This window comes from Rhamphochromis longiceps, linkage group LG23, assembly GCF_057381845.1.
Source record: "Rhamphochromis longiceps isolate RC_006_pf linkage group LG23, R_longiceps_female_GT1.1, whole genome shotgun sequence".
Taxonomy (NCBI): domain Eukaryota; kingdom Metazoa; phylum Chordata; class Actinopteri; order Cichliformes; family Cichlidae; genus Rhamphochromis; species Rhamphochromis longiceps.
The window spans coordinates 18,382,332-18,394,798 of record NC_140578.1 but is presented as its reverse complement, the minus strand read 5'-3'; the positions used below and the strand labels follow the sequence as shown (position 1 = coordinate 18,394,798).

The 12,467-nt window shown below is 39.4% G+C and overlaps 1 protein-coding gene across 2 annotated transcripts in view; it reads left to right on the top strand.

The window, feature by feature from the left end:
- The first annotated feature begins 426 nt into the window (after positions 1-426).
- abi3bpb (ABI family, member 3 (NESH) binding protein b) overlaps positions 427-12,467 on the top strand; it is a 34,289-nt gene continuing 22,248 nt past the window's right edge. The window contains exons 1-2 of one of the 2 annotated variants that reach the window (XM_085399558.1): positions 427-706; positions 9,858-10,037. In XM_085399558.1, coding sequence (XP_085255684.1) covers positions 616-706; positions 9,858-10,037 — 271 coding nt within the window. In that variant the 5' untranslated portion in view covers positions 427-615. Of the gene's footprint in view, positions 707-9,857; positions 10,038-12,467 lie in introns of those variants that run through there. The other variant, XM_085399556.1, reaches the window with a different exon arrangement.

Genomic DNA, 12,467 nt, shown 5'->3' with positions numbered 1-12,467 from the left:
AAGTCTTGGCACAGATAAACACGGGTGTTACAAACAAAGAACAGACACTAAATGGATGATTTCACTGTTGACACAGTTTCTGACGTGTTTGTGGTTCTTTGTGATCACAGCCTGCTGCTAACCTCCTGCTCTGAAGTGTCCAACAGCCAAACCCTGGAAAACAACAAAATGAGGAAAGGGAGGGGTGAGGAAGGAGGAGGAGGTGTGCATGATGAAAAAAGCAGAGAGGGGGTAAAAGAGAGAGAGAGAAAAAAAAATCATGTTTGAGGTCCAGAGAGAAAAGGGAGGGGTGCAGGCTGCCGAGAGAGGAGGGCATGTACAGTAACAGAGGGCCGTATGTGGGGCTTGGAGATGCCTTCCAGGCCACGCCCACCTGCAGAAGCTATAGATGTTGCCGTTTCAGTGGTCCCCCTCTTCACAGCGAGGACGTCCAACAGCTGAACAAGTCCTAAGTCCGACTGACCAACTGCAGGGAGAGGCACTTAGTGAAGTTGTCCAGCACCTGGTTGCTCCTCATCCTTTAAATCTGCGCCCCATCTTCATCTCCAGGCTAATCCCAGAGGCTGCATCCTCGCCTTCATCCTCGTCTCCTGCAAGCTGAAGCTTTGAGAGGTCATGCCGGGCATCGCTCCCCTCCTCCGAGTCCTCCTGCTGCTGCTCGAGGGCACGACTCTCCTCAGCGGCATCCCTGCACAGAGGATCAGAGGCAAGTGCACAAAACGGCATGCAAAAAAACCCAAGTTGCATAGCGTAATGGGAAGTCAACGGGGTAGCACGGGCATGAAAGAGAGCAGAAATAAGTAAAGTAACAGAGCTGTAATAATAAAAATGCAAAAACTAAAAGAGTAAATGGCTCATTTCATGCATGAATGAAACAGATTGGCATAAAGTTGTGAAACAAAAGATGGTGACATGCTTACAAGTAGTACTAAGCAATAGGAGGTTTGAAATAAATGAGGAAAATGTACAGAAATAAATGCTAAAAGAATGGAAGTAAGTGGGTGAAATGTCTACAGAAAAGAAACAAATAGTTGTGAAACAAAGTGGCATCAACTTGATAACAATGTAATACAGCAAATGTAGAATAATGTTTGCAGCAACAAAAATGTGTCCGTGGGTCTGTCAAACAGGATGGATGTAATAATTAAAAGTCGTGAGGTGTGAGAAGAAAAAAAGTCAGGTTTAAGTCATGAAAATGTGGAAAAGTGCAAAGATGAAAGTAAATGGATGTAGGAGATTTAGGCAGGAAGCAATGCAGGTACACAAGAGTGAAAATAAATGGTTAAATTATAAAGTAGGAGTAGGGATGAAAAATCTGTCCACAGAAGATGCATAAACATAAGAGAAAAAGAGAAAGCATTAAAGTTATGAGGACAACGCTAGAAGTGCTAAAGTCAGCATGATGATTGGGTGCAGGCAGGCAAATATCTCAAACGTGTCCAAATTAGTTCAATGTGATGAGTTTATTGAATCTTTTGACACATGAGGAAACCCTGAGGAAACTGAATGTTTAAGAGCTGAACAGCGTTTTCATGCTGCTACTTGTCCCAAGTTTTAGCAGAATTAGCAGATTTCCCTGGTTGGAGCGCCTGCTTATCCTTCAGTGTTCCTGCACATAAAAAAAAGACTCATTTGTGAATAGATTTGAGTTTTTGTCTTGCTTAATCTGCCATGTGTGCCGTTAATGACCTGTGCAGCTCTTCGCCTGCAGGTGCTTGCCTGATTCTGTCATCAGTGCGTTCTCTCCTTTCTGCTGACTCGGCTTCTTTGGCTGCAATAATGGTCTGCAGCTGCGGAGAAGTGACAGAATACTCTTTCAGAACACTTTATAATACATGCATTTTGGCCTTTTCCTGATTGCCTTTTGGCTGAGTGTTGAGGTGGATTTTGGTTCGGTGTCTTTGTCAGCTCCTGCAGCCAGGCTTTGCTGCAGGTTGTGCCTGCCCCGGCCCGATGGGAGGAGGGGCTAATTCATGAAATAACCTGTCATTTTTTTCTGCCTCATTGAGCTTTTTATGTTATGTAAGATGATAAAATCCCCCTCATTCAGAGAGACACGGTGGGCTGACGTGACAGCTCAGAGAAGATTACCTCACCGGGTGAGAGACAGCCAAGAGCAACATAGAGGGACAGAGAGAGTGAGTGATGTGTTTGGAGGAGCTCCGTGGTTTTTTTTTTTTCCAGTTTGTTTTATCTTTTTTTGCATATATTTTCCGCAGTTCTTTCTTTATAGGGAAGTTTATTGGTGGCAAAAGTACAGAGTGAGCAAAAATGTAATTAATGTGGTGAAGAATAAGAAGCACACAGGGACACGTGTGTAAATGTGGAACAAGTTTCGTGCTAAGTCCTGCTTTGATTTTGTTTGTTTCAGCTGGCTTTGTTTCAGATTCGGGGGATCCTTGACAACAGTTTCATCAGGCCACGCCCACATACAGCTGTTAGATTCAGTTTTTATACCGAAGCTCTTAAAGGGAAAAGTTAACTAGCCAAACAGGTTATTACGGGGCTCTCAGTGTTTGTAAAACAAAGACCAGTTGCAGGGGTTTTGTCATTGTTAAACTTCCATACAACTCCTGTTTTAGTTTTCTGGGCAGCTGCTTCAAAAAACAGCTGTTTCCCATTATTTTCGTTGAATACATCTAGGTACAAATAGAATTCGAGGGTTATAATTTTGCACGTGTAACTGTTTCTTCACATTTTTCCCTGTGCAAACTCAGAGTGGATGTAAAGCTTGTCCTATCAAAGAAATGCCATGAAATATTGCAAAAAGATTTCTCTTTTGACTTATTGTGTAAAACGATAAGGTGTCACTAACAATAATTTTTTTCTCTATTCTTCATTTTTATTAAATACCTCTCTAATTTGTTTGGTTTCTCTTTGAACTGTTTCTCCCCTTAAAAGCAGCCAAACTGAGTTTTTTTTTTTTTAACATAATGTTGCAGTTGACCTGAAGGGGCCCCCCTTTTTCGCCTTTTTTTTGGGTCATTTATATATAAAAAAAAAAAAACAACCCAAGGTTAGTCCCCACTTAAATGCTAAAACATGCAATATCTTTTGAGGCACCAGCAGTTAGTCAGTCCCCACAGACTCCCCATTAAAATGTCCAGCTTTACTCGAGAAGCCAACATGTTTGGAGTCGGATACACAAACAGATTTAATTATTACAAATGTAACTTCAGTTGCAGGTGACCTGCAGGGGGCACTAAGTAACATTTTTGTACTTTCATTGATTAGTTGATGAATTTTAATTGTATGAGTGGGTGGGTTTTTGATGCTGTTTCGTAGCTTACCTTTAGGGTGCCGTGACACATCTCATGATAACTAACATTTTATGTTCAGTAAATTAAATCCAGTTACACAAAAACCATCTGGAGGTGTGGCCAAAAGGGGGTGCAGGATCAATGTGCAGTCTTTTTCTCATGGAGTTTTTCAAATAAATAACTTTGAAGATTATTTCAGGATCAGTTTCAGGCTTAAAGTTGAGTTTCAGCATGTTTTAGTTCTTTGTGTATTTTCTTTTGGGGGGATTTCCCACCTGAAAGATGATAACAACCCTCACTGAAGCCAGCAGCAGGAGCAGACGCTTGGAGGTCTAGAGATACCGGGGCCTGTGCTGTATCACAGACGACTGTTTGAGTTCCACCACACTGTTTTACCGTTGCTGCTAATGAGCTGGCTTGCTCTGTTGTCTGGTGGCATTTCTTCCCTTAAAAGGAGCTGCTGCACACTGAGTGTGTGCAGAAACAGACTCCAGACTGCACGCAGGTGATTTCTTTTGCTAACTGGAAAATGTTATGTGTGTCTCTCTGGTCGTCCGACTACGACCAGTACCTTCTAATACTGCATCTTGTGTGGTGGTTTATTGTTCATGTTTTGTTGCAGTACTCAGTGACTCATGTATCACTTTTTGGTACAACATTATCTTTCAGTTCATTTTGATGTTTTGCTGTACTTCTAATGTAATTCTTAGTGGTAGTTATTTTGGAACCTTTCTGGGTTATGAGCAGTTTATAGCTGCTCTTTGTGCATAGTAATACTTTATGTGTTCTTTGTGGATCAGATGCCGTTTTATAGTACTTTGGATTGTTTTTTCCCACAGTACTTTGATGTAACAGTTTGGTTTCTTGTAGTATTTTAGCCTTTGTTAGGACTTTGTGCTCCTTTTTGGTACTTTATTTTGAGCAGTTTTGTGGTACTTTCCGATTCATAGCAGTGTAAGTTTAGAGTAGCTTTATATTTACTTTGATGCACTTGGTTCATTACTGTTTGTTTGTGCTACCTGGTGACATAGTTAATGTATAGTTCTTTATACTACATGGCAGTACTTGTTCTTTGGTTTTCATATTTTGCACACTTGGGTGATTTTTCTGTACTTTTACCTCCTTGTGATACCCTTTTCTTGTAGTAAGATGAAGTAAAAGACCTGTTTTAGTACTCTTGTTGGTAATTGTTGAGTTCTTATGGTTGTTTTTTGTGCTTCTGGGCATTTGGCTCTGTGCTGTAAGAATTTATAGAAAATGTTATGCTTTTTTGACTGTCTTTTGTAATGTTGCAGGTATTTAATGTAGCACATGTGATGATGTTAGTTGATGAGAACACTGATAGCTTTTTGAGCTATTACTGTTTGTGGGTTTATTTTAAGATTTTTTATAGTACTTTTGGTTACTTGCTGGAGTACTTTTTCTTCCATTTGACGCTGGTTTCGTGGGTACTTGTGGTATTTTGTTGTACTTAATGTCTCTTCATTAGGGTCCATTTGTTCCTAAGGAAAAATGAGAGTCATTACAGAGATATAAGAGTTTGACACACCGAGAAAACTGCTGCAGCTGGGATATGTTGTCCATGCTTTTGGGAGGGGGAACCCTCGTCTATATTAAGCACTGTTTTTTGTTTGTTTTTTTTCCGTGGGGGTGGGGGGCTGATGTCTGTCATGATGTTGAGGTTTATCCCTCCGCCTTCGACAGGCCAAACAGCAGTGCCAAGAATGAGCTACATGATTCCACATGTCCAGCATGTTGGCCTCTCTGCAGGCTTTTCTCATACTGATCTGCATGAACAAACAGCCCAAAGAAAACCTAGACAAGATGATGGACTGGATGTACTTGAACACAATGACATGCTTGGAAAAATCCAAACCTTACAAAAAATAAAAATAAAAAAGAAAACACTTGTCTAGTGATTGGGCACATGCCGTTCCTCGCAGGAGGCTTTAATGCCTAATTAGACCTGATTGTTCCACTGAGCTTCTGCACAGAGAGTTAATCAGCTAAAACAACAGTTCAGAAACAGAAAAATGCTCCTCTGCTGGAATTTATCACTTCAAACTGCTCAATTGGGCTCCACATTAACCTGTAGTCACTTCTATGAAAGGATGTGTCTTCCAGCAGCAGCTGATTTAACCTTCCTCTATTTAAGGCTGAATAACCGCTCACATAAACATCACAGAGCCTCAGTTGATGGCTTCAGCTGATAGAGATACTTGGATCATAAAAGGTAGGAGCACAATTTACAGATCACAGTGTTTTTTATGAAAGGTTTGAGGCAATAAATCTTCGTTAAAGACCTACAAAGTCAAAAATTGTCAACATTCCAGCATTCAATATCATCTACATGGGCTTTGCAACACCATTACAATTCAGTTTCAGTTCAGTTTTATCTACAGTATATGGCACTAAACAACAGTTGCCGCAGGGTGCTTTATATCAAGAAGGTAAGGTGAAGACTGTACATAACACAAAGAAAAGACTGAAACTCCAACAATCCGATCACCTGCCTATGGGAAAGTGCTTTGGCCACAGTGGGAAGGAAAAACTCCCTTTTAACAGAAATAAACCTGCAGCAGAACCACACAAAGCAAGGGGCAGCACCTAAATTGGTGCACATTAAGTTGCTGCAGCAATCTTAAAAAAAACTGGACATTTTTAAATACAGTGTTTTTACAAACAAATTTGTTTGTAATATTACAAATTTGCAGCGTTACATGAGCATTGTATTTGGATCATAAATGTACCGGTATATAAAAAATCCTTACAATTTTCTGAGATACTGCATTGTGGTGACAGCTAGACAAGATCTACCTGATAAGATAGATTATCAGAAGCTAGAGAATAATAACAACTGTGTAGTGAAGTTCTGTGTTCAGAGTAGAAACATTTTAAAGACAGAGGAATTTTTGGGATTACATGTGGGAAACCTTACAAAAATCCAGCTAACAGGTTCGTTATGCTGGGACTGGTTTGCAGTTCGTCAGAAGCCAGTCTGAATGTTACCATAGCTCGGAAAGCCACATGAAGGCACGGAGAGGAACATGAAGCGTCACATGTGTGATTGCCTCGTCATTGAGTTTTCCTGGTGTGGATTCAAGAGAAAACCAAATGCAGATGAGCTCTTAACAGCTTCATCATGTTCAAGCAAGTCGGTCCTCTTTAAATGGTGGGAAAGTGTTGGAAAAACAAGCAACCCTGGCTGATGTGGAAAACTTAAAGAGGCTGCAAGTCCTGCTGATTCAGCCATTTTAGGTTTAGGACTTTCCAGGTCAAAGTTTGAGTTCTTCTGGTGTATTCACATGAAATAACCTTGTTTTGGGTACAGTTGGACATTCTCAGCCTGTATCACTTCGCGGGTAGTTGAAGTGTCTGCTGAACTCTCAGTTTACAGTGTTTCATTGATGTACTGTTACTGTGACGCTAAAGGAAAACTGAAAACAGACTGATTCCCAGGCAGCTTCTGAACGTCTTTTCTCCAGTTTCTGAGTGGATTATCAGAGATAATGATGCACAGGAAATGGAAGTCAAATCTGTTTCATGTCTGTGAGTTCTGACTCTGAGGAGGCTAAGTTTGATGCTGGCTTGGTTTAAAGCAGCTTATTCACAGAGTAATTTGGACCTCCTCGTGCTTTCCTGTGTTTGGACACTGTCAGAGCTCTGGGGCCTGGAAAATAAAAAGTTTATAGAGAAAACCCTGCAGGACTGAAACATTTTGTCCTTGTTAAAATTTTAAGTGTGGACCATGATGATGCACTTGAACCCTGCAGACAGAGGTCAGGAGGATCTGCCACTGGACACCAAACATGCTCATTAACTGCTTGAGCAGAGGCTCTGAGGGAAATCGTAAAAGCCCATGAAAAACAGAGATATACAGACAGTGGATTGTAGATGAGATATCCATCTCAGCATGAAATGTAATCAAAGCATGACTTCCCCTACAGAACAGACTGTATCTTCAGACTGGAATGTTCAGTCCAGTCAGAAACTTCCATGTTACTGGACTATAAACTGGACAGAGCTTAGAATAGAGCCAGTATTCATCCAGTTGAGGTGGTTTGGCCATCTAATCCAAATGCCTTCTGGACACCAGCCCAGGTTTTCTGGGCATGGAATGCCAAGCTCTGAGGAGACCATAACGTACACCAATATCATGAAACCAGTTGTATATCCCATGGATCTCTCTCAGGATCCCACAGGAGGAATTGGAAAACCTGAGGAAAGGATTGTCTTGAATATAACTTTGGGTAAGAAGAAGAAAATTGACAGACATAATTCTTGTCTCTTTGAAATAAATTTCTGGCAGCTTCATTTTGTAATAAAAGTGTTGGAAAACTCTAAAAACTCTTTCCATCATCAGGAATTTAATATAGCATTTATTCCAAAAATGACGTCCCCAAACATATAAAACAGAATCTCAATAACCTGTCAAGGGAAATGTGGTTTCTCTCCAACAAACAACAAACAAAGCAAACAAAAACAAGAAACATTTTAAAATTGTCTCGTTTGAAGACATCGTGCAACACTGGCCGTCTGTGTTGCAGGATTCTATATAGGATCTCTTTTGTCATTGGTCCTCCAAGAGAAAATAGCATTATTTTAGAGACCTAAAAAATCCACACTGTGCTGATTGATTATTGTGCTGTTCATGTAATTGACATGTTAATTCTGAGAACTGGTTTGTGTCCTTTATGGACGTTTTATGAACTTGGTCTAGATTCTTGCTTAGGTCCAGGCACTAACCTAAACCTGCATGGTTTAGGTTTTTGTTTGATGGAGCTTTAAATCAATAAAACTTTCACCATGGTTTGTTTTTACTGCCTTTGATTTCTAAAAACACAACCTTTACTCGTTTTTTTTTTCAGTTGCAGTGAGATTATCTTGGTTTGTTTTAGGAAAAGGTCCTGCTTTGTGTTAAAATAAGTCCCTTGAGAATGCAAAACCACATGTTAGGAAAAAAACTTTTGTCATCTGCAACAAGTTTCTCCTTTGTTTTCATCCTGTGACAGTGGCTACACCAGCAAAGAACATGTGGCCACAGTCTCATGGTTTCTATTTCAGACACCATGGAAAAAGACGCTAAAGGGGTACCCGCTGGATCACAGTGTGACACTGAGTGGGCTAGACTAAGCTTCAGTGATTAGCTTTGAGTGCAAATACCCTCTTTAATCATGTTACAATAACTTTAAATAACTCCTGCAGTAAGTAATAGGCCACACTTTTAACTGTTGATTTTTCCCCATTTCTTTCTAAGCTAATTTCTATAAAAGTAAAGTCTTATAGGCAGTAGAAATGTTCTCTCCAGACCAGTTTTAGAGTTTTGGGCATCTTATTAGAAAATCCTTATTTGACTGACTTGAAGATTCGATAACATGCCATGTTTCAATCACTTTTTGAATTAAAAATTTAAGTATCTTGTCTTTGTGTTCATAAAGACTATTTAATTAATTTGTACTTAGAGTGAAATGTGGTTGAACTCTGAATTCTTACTTGATATCCAAGATGATTGACTGTAAAAGCTCAGAGCGACACTGGAGCTGGTGTAGAGTTTGAGTCCTTGTCTGTCCCCACTTTGGTCTTTGATTTTTCTGTAAAGCTAAAACAAATGGTTCCTCTCTAACTGTTTGTGCTAATTTCGCAAAGTGTTCAACTGTAATTATCATCAGATTGATCTGATACTACCTGTTTGGGTTTGACAGAGCTCAGTGGCACACTGGCAGGAGAAAGAAAAAAGAAAAAGAAAAACTGAAATGGCAACATGACTATTGGAAAATGAAATGTTATTCCAATTAACATAGTTTTTTATTATGTATATAAAATGTTTTTGATACATTTCAATTTCTTGAAACTTAATTTATAGTGCATTTTTTAGATGCAAATTATGGGTGACTGCAGCAACCTGTTAGTGACCAAAGCAATCAAAAAGAGATTTTTGGTGGAGCAAAATAGTAAATGGCCTGCATTTGTATAGCACTTTTCTTAGTCTCTAAGGACCCCAAAGCACTTTACACTACATTCAGTCATTCACCCATATTCACACACTGGTGATGGGAAGCTACATTGTAGCCACAGCTGTCCTGGGGCACACTGACAGAGGCGAGGCTGCCGGACACTGGCGCCACCGGGCCCTCTGACCACCACCAGTAGGCAAACATGGGGTTAGTATCTTGCCCAAGGATATTTGGCACGCAGCTGGGAGGTAGCCTGGGATTGAACCACCAACCTTCTGATTAGTGGTTGACCTGCTCTGCCACCTGAGCTACAGCCACCCTTTTTATGACTGATTTCAACTTGAGACAGCCAGCAACCACTCATTAGCAGTCGTTTTTACCTATCAACCAGATGTTGCCAGTGGGTCTTCAACCCATATTTATGCCTTAGTAAATCAGAGCTTGGTCTTGAAACATTTAAATCTGGTCTTGGTACCAATTTTTTGAGTCAAAAACCAAAATGTCTTTGAAATGTATCACACAGTTCTGACTTTGTAAATTTTTATTACATGAACTTTGATTATGTTATGATTTTTTCTCACCTTGAGTATTTGTTGTTGAATTCCTGATATTCCCTAATAGTCTTGCTTCTTCTCTTCCTTAGTGCGTCGACAGAACATGAAGGTTCGAATCAACGCCACTGGTGACACCATTGTGATGAAGTTTGTGCGTCCAAGTCCAGATGTGAAGTTAGAGGGTTATATTCTGGGTTACGGCAGCAGCATGTTCTCCAAACAGTTCATCCAGCTGCCTGAAAACGGACAGCCCTACGAGACTGAGATGGGTAAGACCCACAAATATTTCTTCATCTACAGTATGTGCATATTTATAATGTTTTTCTTTTCCAATCTACTTTTCCATTTGTTTTAATCAGTATCAAGTTGTTGATGAAGATGGTCTTTGCAGATAAAAGGCAGCAGATCTTTATGAATTTCCTTAAAAGTTTATTAGAAAAAAATAGTACACTTGGGCAAAATGAAACCTTCCACTCCCTTTTCCGAATATTTTCCCTTTATACAATTCTCAGAAGCTGAATGTATTAGTGTCTGTCTTTAAAACATTAAACAGGTTCATGAGGAGATGATTAAATCTGTGCCAAACCACGACTTTGTGTTGTTTTGATTCTGGAACTTTTGTTTCTGCATCGGTGTGACCACCAAACCTCCATGTCTAAAGCTTTACACTCGTGGGAAAGTGAGAGTTTCTGTAGGAATACTTTCGGGAAAAGAAGAATGTAAGAAGCTTTGAGAAGCAGCAGAGTCTCACAGTGACAGCAGCAGGTGGCTCTGATCCGTTTTCTGAAGCGCAGCCAAGAATTTTTATCCCATCACACCAAGAAAGCTCTAAAAGTTGCGATGGTATGATGCATATAATCGGCCACAGTGAGAGGGTTAACAGAAAACCGGCTGAAAGTCATCCTTCAACACCAGTTTTCATGCAGGATGAGTTTGTTTGCACTCCTGCAGACTTGGGACTAAATGACTGCAGCAGCTTTTGGAATTTAGACCAGAATTATGAGGACTTTTCTCCTCAAGCAGGAAAGCCCATTTATCATCTAATGACAAATATTGGCTCTGCATTATGCTCACAAAAAAGCACCAGATTTGGCTGAAGTTTGTTTATGGTCTTGGATACATTTGCTTTAGTGAGAGATGTGGAAGTGAAAAAAACATAAATCCTGGGTCAAAACTGCTTATCGTGTTGGCATTATGAAACATTAAAATATGACTAAATTTGGCTGAGGTTTTGTGGTGATCCTTTGTGTGAAAACCCAAAATTTGCTCAGTATTGCCGTGTATGTTGGCAGAATTAGAAGTCAAGAGGCTACAACATTTCGGTTGATGGACAGGTGCCAAAACGCTCAACTTTTCTTGCCTTTTGGATGTTTTTATCCAGGTTCTCTTAGCCTTGAGAGCTTAATTTCTTGGTGATGAGAGTGTAGCAAATTTAGCTTTGTACTTTCTTTGAAATCAACTAAATTGGGCTGTTCATGAATGACATTACTGATTTTAGATGCAGTTGCAGTTCTTATCAGCTTTGAGCTTTTTTTCATCCTGCTGGAAGTAGTTTCATACTATGTTTAAAATTACACAGACGTTGGCTGAGGTTTAGTGGTGCTATTTTAAATACTTTATTCACTGCGTCCCTACTTTTCTGATTAATGTACAGTAATAGTGACTTTGCTCCAGTCTCTCTGTGTGGGTCACTAAGATACTAATTCAATGATGAAGAGGCGGCTGAAGGTTGGTAGACAGGCCCTCATTTACTCGTGTGATGCTAAATTTTTGTCTTTTTTTCTTCTTCAAATCTTATGGTAGAAATAGCCAAATTGTGCCAGAGTGTCTGGCACTGGTTTTCTGGATAGATTTCTGGTAAAAAATAAATGTGGTAGTTTTTCCTCAGATGATTGATGGAACTTCCTTAAAAGTTGGCATCAGTTTTGGTGGAGACTTCAACAAAAAGAGCCCAAACTTTTAAAGACAATTTTCTCATCAACTGCTTGATTGGCTTTGATGAAAACATCCGAACTCTGGCATAATATTTTGCTCGTGTTATAAATTGGTACAACATTAGTAGTTTGCTGAGAAACATCAGCTTTACTCCAGTCTCTCTGTGTATCGCATTAAAGATACTTAAGTCAGATATGGAAGTGAAGTTCCAACTTTTGATTAAGTTATGGTCTGTTTTTTTAGTCTTTTGGATGCTGTATGTTTTCTGACTCTCTTTGAGCAACTGTGACCACATAATTTCCTCTGAGACTAATAAGCTAATCTGATTCTGATGATTCTGATTAAAAATTGCCAGAATTTGCATGGTCTAGCTTTGATTTTCTTGGTATATTTCTGATGACATAAAATATATTTTGCCATTGATGATTAATTAATATGACTTAAAATTTGGCTTAGGTTCGGTGAACAAAAAAGCTTTTCTCATCAATTGTGAGCTTCATTTCTTTACTTAGTAGCTTCCCATATGGAAAAGAAATAGAAAGAAATTATAAAAGACTTGCATCAGATGTGGCCTACTTCATATAGTGAATCATATAAGGCTTATATGATTTACTCATGAATGTGGCCACTTTCATATATTGTTTTAGTAAGTATCCAAAACATACAAGTTTCATTTATATAATTTTTCTAAGGATCTTATATCTGTTTTCACTCTTGTATGCTTTTCATATAAGTTTCACACAAGACAGATACAAACTTTATAA